The following is a 14,996-nucleotide window of genomic DNA, read 5'->3' on the forward strand; positions in this document are numbered from 1 at the left end:
AAGGGAGCTTCCTTCATGCAGGACCAATTCACAGTGCACCTTTACCTTGGCAAGGCATTATCTTGAACTAATACAGAAACTATTTTATCTACACATTCTGTATCATTTTAGGATGTTTTTACATATTCTTATCCAATATTGATCAGGTAAATCTTGCCAGCCCCATTATGATCTCCCAAATCAAATCATAAAGTTGTGGCAGGAATGTACAGAAAGTTATAACTCTTTAAACCTCTTGCTAAATATTACAAACAAGTCAATATAGTGTCAAAACTAAAAAAAATTAACCACTCCACCTCCCATGTGTCTCAACCCTGACGTGAGTCACTTCTAACAAGCAAGAGTTCTGACAGCCATTGGTCTCTTTCCTGAAACTGCTAACAATGCTTCTAGCTGTGATACTGTTTTTTGTAATCTGAAGATCTATCCAATAGGAACAGGACTAACAGCATCACCAATGCATTTCACACAAGCCAGTAAATGGCAACAGTGTTTTATTTACCTTCAACATGGCTTGGATTTGAACCCATGTTACAAAGGTGAAAGGCTCCATACCACCCTACTAATACCCTGAATGGATCATCCATTTAATTTTGTCTTTTTTAAAAAAAAAAAAGCTTTAAAAAAATATGCACGCACACACACACACACAAAGAAACACACACAAATTCAAGTCCAAGCCTAAAATTGGAGAGAAGAACAGAGAAACAAGATATAGTAATACTACATAAAAAATAATTATTGTGTCTTTCACCTTTTTTAGCCATTTCTTCTATTTTCTGGATGCAACATCTCAGTTCTTTTTGCAGTCGTCTGACTTCCTGTGTACTTTTATCTTCAATTTTTTTCAGTCTTGGCTTGGGCCCTGGTCCTGGATCATGAGTGGGCGGAGAATCTGAAACAGGTGGCTTTAACTTGCCCTGATTTGGAGTATAGAGATACACTTTTGCACCAGAGTTGGTAATCTCCATTTTGGAGGGTTGACCAAGTTGCTGATGATATTTCAAGCATGTCCGAGACTTTGATGCACTCCTCTCTGCAGGATTTTCAGATACTACACTCTTACACTGCTCCGATGTCTGGGGGAACACTGATTTAATTTCAGCTTCTTTCACTTGTTCTTCCAGGTGTCTTCGTTTTACATCCCTTTTAGCTAACTGGATGGCCAGTTTTAGTTTCTCTTCAGATATGACTGAAAATGTGACAGAACTTCTTAAATTGGTGTCATCACCAGCACCTAGATCTCTCTGACTATCAGGTGGCTTCAGCTTTTCTATTATAATTGGACGAGGGCTGGAGAATCTGACAGCCAAGTTCTCTGGAGCTGCAGGAACGTTCCTATTAAACTGGAGCTGTTCCACAGATTAAATAAAAAGTCCACATTATATAGCATATTGCACAAATTATGCACCTCGAACATAAAATAAGAAGGACAAATGCAATTCCCTTCACATTACAATTTATCATATCACCACGCAGGTAATAGCTATTTTAGTCCTAAAGCATCCTTCCCACTCAAACAAAGGGCCAGATATTTAAAGGTTATTAGACAGCTAAAGGTGCAGCTAAATGCCTAGTGAGGTTTTCAAAAGCATTTAGGTGCCCAGTTCCAACTGAAATAACAAGAAACCTTTAAAAATCTAGCCCAAAGAGCTTTGGCACAGGACCATGTCATAATAAATATTTAAAACATTATAAAAGCAAAATAATCACAGGCAGTACTTACAAGTGAGACAGGAAGGGGTGAAGACAGATATTTACATTTATACATTTTCATCTGCAGATTTCAAAGCACTTTACAAAAGAAGAATAAATATCATGCCAATGGATGCTGGTGACACATGAAAGAAGGCAAGCAAACTTGACACTACAGCTGTGCACAGAACCAGCGTCAGGAAGTAGGTTAAGTTTATCATATTATAAAACAGGATGGCAAACCCAACCCTGAGAAGTCATCACTGCAGAAGTCAAATAATACCTGTGTCTGGAGAGTCCTCGCTTCATTCTTTTCTGCTTGGATATTGGATGCAAATGGATCATACGACGTGTCTGGTTTGCTTGGTCCCATCACATTGAATAGAATAAAAGGATTCTAAAAATCCACAGTCATCTGTAAACTGGCCTCTGCTAAAATTATAACAAGTAGACAAGATGTTTGGGTGTGGGGTTTTGTGTTTAAAAATAAGACAAGGCCTAACAAATGTAATAGCTTAACAGGCAAAACACTCACTTGTGGAAGTAATTTTGAGAACATGCTCTTTGTAGTGGTACAGCTGGAAGCAAAGTGGGGGATATATTCACATTTTCTGATGCACTAGATACAGCTTACATTCTTCTTTCACACACTGAAGCAGCTGGCTGTAAAGCAGTACTACAGACTGTGAAGAGAATGCTCACATTAGCAGCCATAAGGAGAATACAGGGTTAAGGAAGAACTTTTGCAGCTCTTATTACTAGAACTAGGAAACTGTGGTCTATTGAAAAGAGGTGGGTGGAAAAAGAAACCTTTGTTTTCTCAAACTTGCCCCAAATCATTAACCACAAGAGAGAGATGGCATAAAGTACAGAATATATTGTTGTCAGAAGGAGATAGACCAATGGAGAGCACACATTCGGATATCTTACATTTCTTCAGTGGAAAGGGAAATAAAATAAAAATAATGGCTCAGGAAGCCCTGATATATAAACTCACCAGCAATTAATTTCAGCGAGAGCCGAGGGCTCCTGAGGGGCCCCTAAATTCAAACAATTTCAAGATCAGGTATAATGACTTTGCTGCTTTCTCTCCAGTTTAAATCACAGACTGCCTCGCTCTGCTCCCCAGCTCCTCTGGACATTACTTCTTCTCTATTTCTCCCAACCATGCTGCCCACGGTTGGAGCAAGTGCCAGTTCCTCTGCAGCTCCTGCCAGGGTTACTCTGCTCACCTGAATCTTTATAGTCCTCCATCTATCATGTGAAAACAAATATTTCTCCCTTGCCTGTAACAGTTAATTCCACTTTACCTCTACCACCATTTATAACCAAACTAGGTAAAGATAGAGACTTCTGAATCAACTTCAATTTCCCTCCTTCTCTATTTCAAAGCCCTGTACAAATCCACCTTGCTCCATTTCACAGCAATCCTGGGCTGGAGAGGTCATCTAGTCCAGCTCCTAAATTTCAACTCCTCCTAGTCCCTATTTCCTATTCGAGTGTCTCCTGATTGTTCTCTGCCTCCTTCCACCCACTCCCAACGCGGCGCCCTTTCGCACCTTGGAGAGGCCCCCCTCCCACTCACAACTCCGGAAGGCCCACAGGTGCTCGGAAGCGTCCCGGCTATAGGGCCCACACCTCAGCTGTGGAAGGCGCAGGACCCACTGGGGGCTGCAGGCCGCAGTCTCGGGGCGGCCGGGCGCGATCCCGGCAGTGGGGGAGCAGCCATGCAAGGGGGGTGAGAGCGCACGGCGCGTGGGGGGGGGGTCGCTGAGGGGCCGGAGCCCTGCCCCAGAGCAAAGGAGAGGACATGGGGCTCTGGTGCTGTGGGAGGCAGGGGGGAAACAGGGTCCGGGGACCCGCAGCCCTGAAAGGAAAGCGGGGAGGGCGGGAGCGGACGTCCCGGGGCGTTGGCCAGCGAGGCCACCCAGGGGCTCCCCTTGCTCCCTGCCGCCCCGCTCCGAGCCCAGGCGCGGGATGGCCCGGGGCGCACCGGACCCCGGCTTCCCACAGTGGGGCGGGGGGGACACCCACCGCAGAGGGGGGGCGGGGGACTTGGCGAAGCGCTGCGGTTCAAACCCGTCCCATGACAACCGCCGGCGCTATCGCGGGGGCTGCCGGGAATGGAGGAAAAGGTACGGGTGCCTGGGGTGGCCAATCCTAGCCGCGCGTGTCCTTTCACGGCCGCCGTAGGCGGGGCTTGTCCCCCTTCAAGCCCCGCCCCGGGAGCTGGCGCTTCGTGCGCGGGTGTGCTGCCGCCCCGGAAGCAGACGTTGGGGCCATGGGCTGGGAGGAGAAGCCGGTGCGGGGCTATGGCGAGTTCGTGCAGGCGGCGCAGCAGAGCCGCGGCCGGCCCGTCTTCGCCTTGTTCTGCGGGGACAAGGATGCCCAGGGCAGGAGCTGGTGCCCGGACTGCGTCACTGGTGAGCCCGGAGGGGGGACCCCTCCCCCCGCTTTCTAGGGCCTGGGCGGGGCTCTCGCTGTCCTGCCCCCTCCTCTACAGCGGGCCGGTGTAGAGGAGGGGGCACCTGCTCCGCGCCCTCGCCCCCCACGGGTATCTGGCAGCTGTATGGAATAACTGCCTGGGGGTGGCTGACCCTCTTTTTCTGTTTCTCACTCGATGTGGTCTCCTAAGGCGATCTGTAGTTGTTGCCTTGGGTGGGGGATTCAAAACACTGCTTCTCTCTTTCTCTCCTGTGCCTGCCTCCGATCAGTGCCCCAGCTCTGGTCCCCAGCCACCAGTTATTGGTGCAAGCAGTGTTACACACACCCTTCTCAAATCTTCGACTTGAATGGCGAATCTCTGCTGCTGAGATTACATTATACCCGTGAATGGGAGTTTAGTTAGCAAACTTGCCCTGCAGCGTGAGCTGCTTCAGCCGCCTACCTTGGCACTTGAACTGGCCAGATGCCAGTTTATGAGCAGTTAGTTGAGCCCTAATATACCAAGGCATTGCAACATAGTGACTTCCAGTAGGAGTCCTTAGTAGTAGAAAACCGACCTGGCTCGGTGGCAATTATGGACTCGTACATCCCGATGAATTCATGTACACTTGATGTATGTATGTGTGGTGGTACTCACTAAGCTAAGTATGTTGCTGCTTGGAGGAGTTTATATTCCCAGGTCATACAGACAAGGAGACAAAGGCTTGGGGAAAACACTAGCCAGTTTTATATCTCAGTCATCTCTGGTCACTGAGTGATACTGCAGTAGCAGGACTTCAGAAGCAACTTAAATAGGTGCTGAGTGAGTGCAAGTAGTAAGTTGTACCATACACAGGAGGCTGAGTAGAGGAAAGCATGGTGACTAGTGCATGAAGCAGACAAATGAGCAGGAATATCTGGAAGAATGAGCAGCAGAGGTGACAGCATAAGATGCCACAACTGTAAAATATTAATACTGTTATGTAAACTTAACTAGAAAACTCTATTCTTTAGCTGAACCAGTTGTGCGGAGTGAATTAAATAGCCTCCCTGATGGATCTGTATTCATCTACTGCCAAGTAGGAGAACGAGCCTAGTAAGTGCTAAAAAAGTTACATGTTTTAATGGCTTCTTGTGCTATTTATGTTGAAATAATTCTTTAGTTCTAATATATGTACACACTGTCCCATAAAACAAATCTTAAGTGATATGTTCAAATTGTTCTCAGTGAGCTGGTCCAGGCAGTGGGAAGCCATATCCATCTCAAATGTGTAGTCTCTACGTCTAATTACCCTTATGCTCATCCAGAGGACTTGTAAAAGCTTGTTACCTTTATGCTTAGGGTCATCCCTCATCACAGTAATGTAACAGTTGAACTGAACATTTAAGCCTCCTAATCTAAATGCAGCCATTTTGTGCTTGTTAAACAAAATACTTTAAATCCAAAGTTTGGACTTCAAGTGGTATTTAGAATGCAGAGAATTAGCCACCTGAAAGTTGCAGAATACCTCACTGCTAATGTTGCAGCAGTTAATACTGATTTGATCTAGAATTCCTTGCAATTTATATTTCTACTTATTTTGGTGGTAGCTGTATGCATTAAGAATACAGAATCAGATTTCCCTTGGGCTTTCAATAGTACTGATTATGCATGAAATAGTAAAAGCTATCTTACCCTCCAAACAGAATGTAGAACTTTTGCATAAACTTAACTCTTTCAAAACAGCTGGAAAGACCCCAACAATGAGTTCAGAAAGAATCTGAAACTAACTGGAGTGCCAACGCTACTTAAATATGGAACAGTAAGTATTTTATTTGAATTTGTGTACGCTAAAGTGAGATGGAAAAACAAGCTTGAGCCTGGCAGAGTGAACCAGGTGCCCTGCACTCCACTACTCTGCTGAAGTATTCAGGAAAATTTATTCCTGACCTACAATAGCCTGGCAATTCCATTCTGGAAACTCTAAAGACACAAACCATTGGAGGCTGTGTGTTGAAAATGGAACCACCACAAAAGCGTAGTATTTGGCATTCTTAACCTTTGTACTTTACGCTGTTTTACTACTATTTGGGAAAAGGTGAGCAAGAAAGCTGGGGGGGTGCGGGAGGGCAGAATAAATTAATCTTAACTGGACATCATAAATTTCTGCAGCAGTTTCAAACACCATTTTCACTTGTGTATGACATCTGGAAAAACCCTACAAATTAAAGAAAACTAGTTTATTAGTCTCTAGTTTATAGAGTTAAATACCATTATGCTGAGCAAGGAACTCTGTAAAAGACTTGACACTTTGAACTCTCTTCTTGAAACCACTTTTTTTTTCTTTCAGCCTCAGAAATTGGTAGAAGAAGAATGTCTTAACAGAGAGCTTGTGCACATGTTGTTTACTGAAGATTAAGTTTTTCTCTTCTTTAGTCAATCATTTAGCTAGAAAGTAGATACCCATATCTTCAAGCTGCTGGTCATTTTCATTTAAAGGAGCCATCATGTATTGCCTTATCTCCATTCAGACTTTTTAAACTGTCAAGTGCATTGGCTGAGTGGCCAAAATAAATGCCATGAGACTGCTGGTACAGAGCTTGGGAAGGGATCTTGCAACAGTAGAAAACAGTAATTGACCCTTGTGCTGAATTAAACTCCTACTTGCAACAAATTGTGTTTTAGCAATCTTTTCAACAGGCTGAATGTTCTTTATATTGATCAATAGAGGAACTGAAGTGTTTAAGAAACAAGCAGAGTCTGTAAGATGTAGTTGCACACTCAACCACAGGATGGGCAAGGCTAACTTATTGAAGGCTACTTGCAAGAAAATACTAGCTTACTACTTAACTACCCTGTAGAAGTAAAGGTCTATAGTTGTAGCTCAACACTACCCACTACTGTGATGTAAAAAGGCCTCTTTTTAGTCTGCCCTTATTTCTGCTTTCCGTGTGTATTTTTTATAAACCCCACTATGTGATTGTTTGTTAAATTCTATATTATTTTACTACTTACCTTATATACCACATTACAATGTCCTCTTTTGGTTCTCTACTTATAGGAATGACTTATTCTCTCTCTATAAAGGCATGTAGTCAATGTATAGCAGGCTACTCATGGGGAAATAGTGCAAACCCAGCCTTTGGAAAGTCTTTTTACTCTAGCAAGAATGACACTGTACTAGCCTCCCTCAACTGTCCTGTTTCTTAAAACACCTACCCCACCTGAAAATTTTAATTAAAAGTGGAAGAACCACCAGAGACTGTCCATTTGACTTACGTGCAAGGGGCACAATATAAAACTTTTAGTCCTAATTCTAGTTTCACGCTTTAGTAGATTTTACTTAAAGCTTAGCCATAGCTGTTTCATTTAGGTACAGGTTCAGTACTAAAATAAGTAAATTTTGACTAAACTTCTCTAAATGTTACACCTGGGGTAATTCTGTGCCAAAAAAAGCTGCACACAATATTTTAAAATTTTATGTCAAAAACAACACTACATAATCATGCCAGTTTCAATTATTCTGGTAATTTATTTCAAAATACCTGTCAGCAAGTATGTCTAACAACAGACAGACAAAAATCCCCCCAATAATGGAGAGTTAAACTCCTGTGAGAGACCAGTTCCTGTTTCTCTTTCCCCCTCTGCCCAGCCTAGCTCAGGGGCCAGATATCCACAACTCTTCCCTTCCAGATTCCAGCTATGGGCCTCTCCGGACAATACACCTGAATCCCCTATCCTCAAGAGCCTAGCCATGGGTCCTCCACCTGAGATAGTTGTATCCCCTCTCCTAAAGAGCCCAGCTCTGGGGCCGCTCAGCTCTGGGGCCGCTCAGCTCTAGGGCCACCCAGCCTGGATACCTACACTCAGAGCTCATCTGCATGGCCCCCCCCTTCACCCAGATGCCCACCCCTCAGAGCCCAGGGATTCACAGCCTGATGCTTAGTCCCAGGCTTGGGTGGATTTTCCTGTGTGCCACTGCCTATTTCCCTCAGGGCATGTGGGGAACTGCAGCTGCTAGGAACCCTCCCCCTGACTGTGTCTTCAGTAGGTGCAAGCTGGGCTCTGCCTGGTTCAGTGGCCCCTTGTGGCAGCCAGCAACATTGCAGCCCATTTCTGTGGAGCGGGAAAAGGAAAGTCTGAACAAAACCCATTAATTTTTGCAAAATTGTGCAGTGGCACAGAATTCCCCCGGAAGTAAAATGTGGTAGAGAATTAAATAGGATATGCTTAACTCAGTACCAATTGCCAAGATGGTAATCTCTCTCTACTCTTCCTGTCTCACATTTCACTGCTGTAATACAGTCACCTCTCTATAGTGTGCTTTGCAGATGCATGGCCTACTAACAACTGTTGACTTATCTTTTAAAAAGTTTGTCTTTCTCATTCACTCCTCAAGGGTGTGCACAGAGAAGGACTGATATACAGACTGTATGCAGATTTTAAACATTAACTTAAAGGCCAACAGTTTTTAGAGGGTATGGTCACTACAGCAGTCTCTAAACCTTACCAGTCTTTTGAAAGATTAAATAGGGAGAATATACTCCCTGGTGTGGAATAAAGGGAGAGCTACATGAAGTAGAGTTAAGCACTGTAGATGTGAGGATGAAATTCAGATGTATCAGTTTTGATTTTTCATAAGTCAACTAAACAGAGTTATTCTAGAAGTCCTTAACAGAAGGAACATGCAATATAGCGCACATACTGTAGAAACATTTCCAGCTGTCTTTCTGCTTACATACCTAATTCAAAAGCTGGCGGGCAATATTTGCTGTGCTCTTATAGGCGCTTGTTACATCCAAGTTATTTTTTTCTATCTAAAAGCATAAGTGTTAGTCTGGCCAACTGCTTACAAATTGGCTATTTTCCACTGTAGAAGGCAATCTAAGTTTAACCCTTTTAGAAGACAGCTACATTAGTTCTACAGGGCATAAGCCCATTAAAACTTCAGGCAGGACAAAGCTTTGTTATTTTTTATTAAATATAGTTTCAGCAACAGCCACAGTCTTGCTGAAAAGTAACATCAAAGTCCATGAAAAATAAAAACCACTTCACTTTCTACTTCTAGTGTCAGAACTTTACTCTTTATAACTGACATTCACCTCAATTAATGGCCAGGAAGAAAAAGTATAATCCCTGCCTTTCTTCTACAGTTAGGGATAACTTACAACAACTGTGTAATAACCTATTTCTTTTTTATTAAGGCTTTAATTGATGTCTGTAGGGGTTGTCACCTTCTTGTAATAAAAACAGTCATATTAAAGATAAATACTTCTCTACCTATGACCTTTCATATACAAGCCTTAAAAACATTTACAACTACCTGAAATATACTTACTCCCTTTAAGCTTTCCTAGCAGCAACTGGTCAAGCTTGCTGACGCTAAAGAGACAAGATAACTGAATGGGTACAACTGTCACCGTTTATCTCCCCTTTTTTGTGTCTGCACTGGTTATTTCCCCCTGAAGGGCTTCTCGGTTGTTAGTACTAATCTCCCCTCATCAGCTGCAACCTCTGTTATTCTCATCACTTTGGTTTATGCCTCAAATTTTGGTTTCAGCAAATCTGCATTAAGTTTACAGCAAGTTTACAACAAATCGTTAACAGACGAACAGAAGTGCAGCATCAGCCATACGACAGCTCTGCTTCAATATGGAAATGTGCACAATTAAGGTTTTCTGTAACAGATCTCATTTCAATTGTGCATACCTTGCCCTTGTGACAGAAATACCTCTCCGCATCACATGGGGACTCTTAGCCCGGCTTGTAGAGTCACCTTATACCATGCCACTGTCCTCCACACGCTGCAGTTCAGAGAATATGCCTTCAAAGACAGGCTTTTCAACTACAAATTCTTTCAGTAACTCCATGGTTAGATACCAAGGTAACAGGGACCTTAGATAACCACATTTAGTTTTCAAAATAGATACATGCATGAAGGCCAAAAGTGATCTTAAGACTGTACTCTTTCTTCGGAAAAAGACAAAACCATCACTGAAGGTTCAACAAAGTATACATCAGCTACATCACGTTAATGTGGATACTACTTGTTGATAGGAAAACAGTCACTTGATAAACCAAAAACGTTCTCTGTCTACATTAGCACATGAGGTTATGTATATCACTAATGCCAAAGCTACAAAAATAAGTCAAATTTTCCCTTGTATTGACATGAAGTAAATGTTGCCACTGTGTCAAACGCTCTCATTTTACAGAAGTATTGTTCTGTTGCTGCTGCTCTGCCAGTGTTTGCTGGAGACGCATTCTTTTCCGTGAATAATGCTGCCAGTGAAGGATCTGTTGCTCATCAATAAATTTAGCACACTGAGCATTTACCAGTTCTTTACGGAAGTGTTCATATTGGAGCAGCTCTAACATGTGCAAACACTGAGGATACCTAGATTAAAAACAAACAATATATTTTAATACAAACTTTTGCAGGGTTTACCCAGATTAGATTTAATATACTGCCACTTTCTGTATTAAAAATCCCATATTCTTAGTTTATTATTTTACAATATTTATATGCAAGATATTCATGTTTTGAGAAGCTCTGCTACTTATAATTCAAGTAATTAATTATGGTAATGCATTCTTTAAGATAATGTGGACAATATTAGAGAAAGAAAACAGCCCCAAAATCTAAATGAGGCTGTCTAGATCAGTGGTTCCCAAACTCGTTCCGCCACTTGTGCAGGGAAAGCCCCCGGCGGGCCGGGCTGGTTTGTTTACCTGCCACGTCCGCAGGTTTGGATGATTGCGGCTCCCAGTGGCCATGGTTCGCTGCTCCAGGCCAGTGGGAGCTGCTGTAAGCGGCATGGGCCGAGGGACGTACTGGCCATTGCTTCCAGCAGCTCCCATTGGCCCGGAGCAGCAAACCGCGGCCACTGGGAGCCGCGATCGGCCGAACCTGCGGACACGGCAGGTAAACAAACCAGCCAGCCTGCCAGGGGCTTTTCCTGCACAAGCGGTGGAACAAGCCTGGGAACCACTGCTCTAGATTATCCACTTATTTAAACGTTCTTATATACAGTAATGTACTCAGATGATCTCAATAATGTTGCTGATAATTTCAATCTGAGAAACACACACCCATACCCCCCTCACCCTTCTCTTGGAGTGACTTTTCTGAGGTTAGTCACAGATTTCCATTAAAGCTTCTGTGTATCAGCTGTAATAGTTATCAGTTTCAGAACCTCATGTGGAAAAACAGAAGAAGAAAGAAACTCCTTACACAAAATGTGAAACAAGTCTGCAAAATTAAGAAGTGTTCAAAACCATGCTGTACTTTATACCATTTCTTTTCTGTGTTGCAAAATAACTCTGAGTGTTCTTTCTGTGCCTGACTCAGGCTTTGTAGTACCAGAGCGTTCAAGAATATTTACTATCAGCAAACAGTGAAGCTTCTGTGCGGGCTACCAAATCATGATTTACTTGCATAATTGAGGGAAGGTAAGTGCCACCCTCTTATCTAGGTAATTAAATACAAGGTCTTCTCATGAGGCCTGGACTGTGTATGTATCAAACTTTGTAATGCAAATCAGCAGACTGGAAACAAATCAAGTACTGGTACACAGTTATATAACGCACAATATAAGGTCCGTATTACATTACAACGCAGAACACAAAATAATTTAACACTTACTTTAGGTATTTGGCATATTCAGGTTCTTTCCAGTAAAGTAAATATTTAAGATAATTTACAAAAGATTTGTCTTTGAAGTACCCTCTCTGTGCAAGAACTGAAACAAAACAAGAGTATCAACTGCACTTGCAAGAAAGCAAATTATATTTAAAACTTTAGAAAAGCACATACAAAAGCTTCTTTCTGTGTGGCTTAGTATATATTATTAAAGAGCACTTCTATTTTTAAAATGTTTTAATCAACAACTGTTACAAATCACTCCCAAGAGTCCTATAATTGAGAGATGAAAAATCCTCCTCTTTTCAGTATGTTTATTTTGCTTATGATAGCACTGTGTTTATAGCAACTTAGTCACCTTTCCCCTTTTGTATAGGACTATCACAGAGCAACCAGGCAGAAAACAGACTTTTAAAAATAGGATATTGTGTTTGTAACATCATAAAAATTGTCAAAAAGGTTGAGGGGCAAGGATAGGGGTAGCACCTTAAAATTACTTGAATTCTCTTTTGTTTTTAATTGCCTAATCTTCAAATTGATGGTGTCCCTTTAAATAACTTAAAAATATTTTAATATGCCCTTTAGCTGCTTCTGCTATTTATTTAGGAATTTATATTGGCATCCAAGGAGTTTCATCAATGAAAACAATTACACAAAATAGAACTTATTACTTAAAAAAAAAAGCTATTCCTGCTATAAAGCTTGTCCGAACAAGAAGTGTTACAGACTGAGCAATTTTTATATATCAATAACTTAAACGATCCAACCCTCTTATTGTATTAGACCCTTTTTCAATATTTAGCAATCCAGAAACAGTAAATATTGGTAACTAATATTCGTTACTCAGGTCCCTGATGTTTCACTTCAAGTACTTACAGTTTAGGTAATTGGGGTTTGCCAGACACTGAACAAATTCCAACTCCAGTTGGAACCGAAGTCGATTTCCAGTATCATCTGATGTTGGGGGGAAAAGTAGGTCAGTACAAAAAAACCCCATGCATTCTACGCAAATGAAAGCGAGGAAAACATTAATAAGGATCTGAGCTATACACAGAATACGGAAGGTTTGTTTCTCAATCCGAGCCATATAGGCAGAAGCACTACATCTGGAGTTAGTAGGAGATAAAGCAATATATCCCTCCAATCAAATCGTAATATTGATTCATTTTGCAAGATAGTTTTTTCCAAACCTGAGATACTTTGTCAAATTAATCAATATTTGGCACATCAGTAAATATTATAGCACTAAACCCATAACTTCAATAGGCTACCTTTTAGAAAGATCCAGCCTTGGGAAATCTACCACATGCCTATGTCAGTTATACCAACAATCATTTACCTTCACTGTTAAAAATGTGTACCTTATTTCTAGTTTGGATTTCCCTAGTTTCAGTCACTGGATCTCATTATCCCATTTCCTGCTACATCAAAATGTCATTACTATCAGGAATATCTTCCCCGTGTAGATACTTAAAGACTGCAATCAAATCACCTCTTAATCTTCTCTTATATAAATTAAATAGATTGAGCTTCCCTAGTCTGTCACTATAAAGTGTTTCAGAGTAGCAGGCGTGTTAGTCTGTATTCGCAAAAACAAAAGGAGTACTAGTGGCACCTTAGAGACTAACCAATTTATTTGAGCATGAGCTTTTCTGAGCTACAGCTCACTTGTCTTTCAGGTCTTGAATCACTCTTATTGCCCTTTTCTGAACCCTTTCCAATTTTTTAACATCCTTTTTGAGGCACCAATACCAAACTGAACACAGTCTTTATTTACCACCTCACCAATCTGTCATCTGCAAATTTTACCTGCAATAATTTTATATTTTCTCTCAGATCACAAAGAAATTGAATAGTATTTGCAAGGAACATATCCCAGCAGGACCTCACTAACCACTCATCCCCCCACTCCCCAGACAATTCCCCATTTACAAATTTTTTTTTGTGATTTATCAGTTAAAAAGCTTTTAATCCATTTAATATGGGTCCATGCACTTTGTATATTTGGGGGGGGGGGTTATATGTTAGATGAGGATTAAATCAAATGTGTTACAGAAGTCTACATGTATTAGTTCTCTCTATCAATCAAATTTATGATATCAAAAAATATAAAGTTTGCCTAACAAAATCTATTTTCCATTAAGCCATATTGACTGTCATGAGTTATGTGACTATCCTTTTTTACTGACAGTATCCCATATCAGCCTTTCCATGATTTTGGGTGATGGGTATCCCGTAAAATGGGGAACCAGGGTATCCCGTAAAATGGGGAACCAGGGTAAAGAAGTGTCAAAGTTCTCCTGAGCCAATGGCTCATGGGGCTGACACAGTTAAGGCACGTCAATCAGTTTCACAGCCAATGGTATGCAAGCGAGTGATGTGATCCGCATCAGGTCCGACCACCTCTAAGCGTCCCAACCCAATGGATCAGACACCCTGTTTGCAGCTTGGTGGCCTTTCACTGTGAAAGGCAGCACAGCTCGGATCTCCCCCCGTTTCAGGATTGTAGTCGAGCGCCTTAACCACTCAGCCATGCTAATCCAATATCAGACAAGTAGTAGCAGCAGAAAACCCAGGTGAACAGGACCCCAGAGTTGAGTAAGAGATGGGAACAGATGCCAGCTCTAATCCGCAGACACCCATCCCTTCCCCGCAGTGTCTGGACTCTGTTCCCTGCTCCCCTCGCTAGAGAGCACTCCTTCCCAAGGCCAGGCCCAGGGGTCCATCCCCAGCAGCCCTGAGGGGCCTTGGTGGGGAACACCGCAGAGGAGCGGGCACAGAGGGGGCCTCATAACACCCAGGCCCTGCTGGGTGCTATGAGGAGGGGCGAGGAGCGCGCCCCTTCGGGGAAAGAGCAGGGGGAGGGTGGGATTGAGACGCGGATGCTCCTGGGCAGGCGCTGGTGAGAAGGGGGCGTTCACTCCCCCCCCCCGCCACAGCTCCGAGCCCTTCCCAGCGAAGCGGAGAGGAGCAGGGTCGCCAGCCGGGGGCTCGGTGGCCAGGAGCCGAGGGGAGGCTCCCCTAGCCGGGGGTGGGGTGACTAGGGCACGGGAGTGGAGGAAGCCGCCCCCGGCTCTCACCTGTCTCCATGGCTGGCGGCCCCGCTCACGCGCCGAGACACCCCGAACACAAGATGGCGGCGGCCCCCTGCCGGACGGAAGGCAGCACTGGTGCATTCTGGGAAGCCCGGCGGAGCGTGGGGGTGTTGCTAGGGTAACGAATACGCCAGTGGGCCTAAGAAGGGGAGCAGTGATT

General features: G+C 43.1%; 3 protein-coding genes across 32 annotated transcripts in view; 1 reads left to right on the top strand and 2 right to left on the bottom strand.

Annotated features, from left to right (window-relative positions):
* Positions 1–3,910, bottom strand: part of KIAA0753 (KIAA0753 ortholog) — a 36,985-nt gene extending 33,075 nt beyond the window's left edge. For 6 of the 30 annotated variants that reach the window (XM_043530891.1, XM_043530880.1, XM_037880863.2 and 3 more), the window contains exons 1-4: positions 3,730–3,883; positions 2,231–2,378; positions 1,979–2,127; positions 755–1,352 (exon numbers count right to left, since the gene is read on the bottom strand). In XM_043530891.1, coding sequence (XP_043386826.1) covers positions 755–1,352; positions 1,979–2,068 — 688 coding nt within the window. In that variant the 5' untranslated portion in view covers positions 2,069–2,127; positions 2,231–2,378; positions 3,730–3,883. Of the gene's footprint in view, positions 1–754; positions 1,353–1,978; positions 2,128–2,230; positions 2,379–2,692 lie in introns of all 30 variants that reach the window. The other 24 variants (XM_043530881.1, XM_043530874.1, XM_043530897.1 and 21 more) reach the window with 21 other exon arrangements.
* TXNDC17 (thioredoxin domain containing 17) lies at positions 3,805–6,773 on the top strand. Its single transcript, XM_007054210.4, has 4 exons — positions 3,805–4,118; positions 5,134–5,215; positions 5,846–5,921; positions 6,450–6,773. Exons 1-4 carry the CDS (start codon positions 3,977–3,979, stop codon positions 6,516–6,518), a joined length of 369 nt encoding a protein of 122 aa, XP_007054272.3. The 5' UTR covers positions 3,805–3,976; the 3' UTR covers positions 6,519–6,773.
* A 2,284-nt stretch (positions 6,774–9,057) lies between these two features.
* MED31 (mediator complex subunit 31) lies at positions 9,058–14,955 on the bottom strand. The gene is made up of 4 exons (XM_037880871.2): positions 14,822–14,955; positions 12,618–12,695; positions 11,745–11,841; positions 9,058–10,496 (listed from the first exon to the last, which is right to left on the bottom strand). The coding sequence occupies exons 1-4, from the start codon at positions 14,829–14,831 to the stop codon at positions 10,304–10,306; spliced, it is 378 nt and encodes a 125-aa protein (XP_037736799.1). The 5' UTR covers positions 14,832–14,955; the 3' UTR covers positions 9,058–10,303.
* Positions 14,956–14,996: the final 41 nt, after the last annotated feature.

The sequence above is a fragment of the Chelonia mydas genome, chromosome 17 (genome assembly GCF_015237465.2).
Source record: "Chelonia mydas isolate rCheMyd1 chromosome 17, rCheMyd1.pri.v2, whole genome shotgun sequence".
Classification (NCBI taxonomy): Eukaryota; Metazoa; Chordata; order Testudines; family Cheloniidae; genus Chelonia; species Chelonia mydas.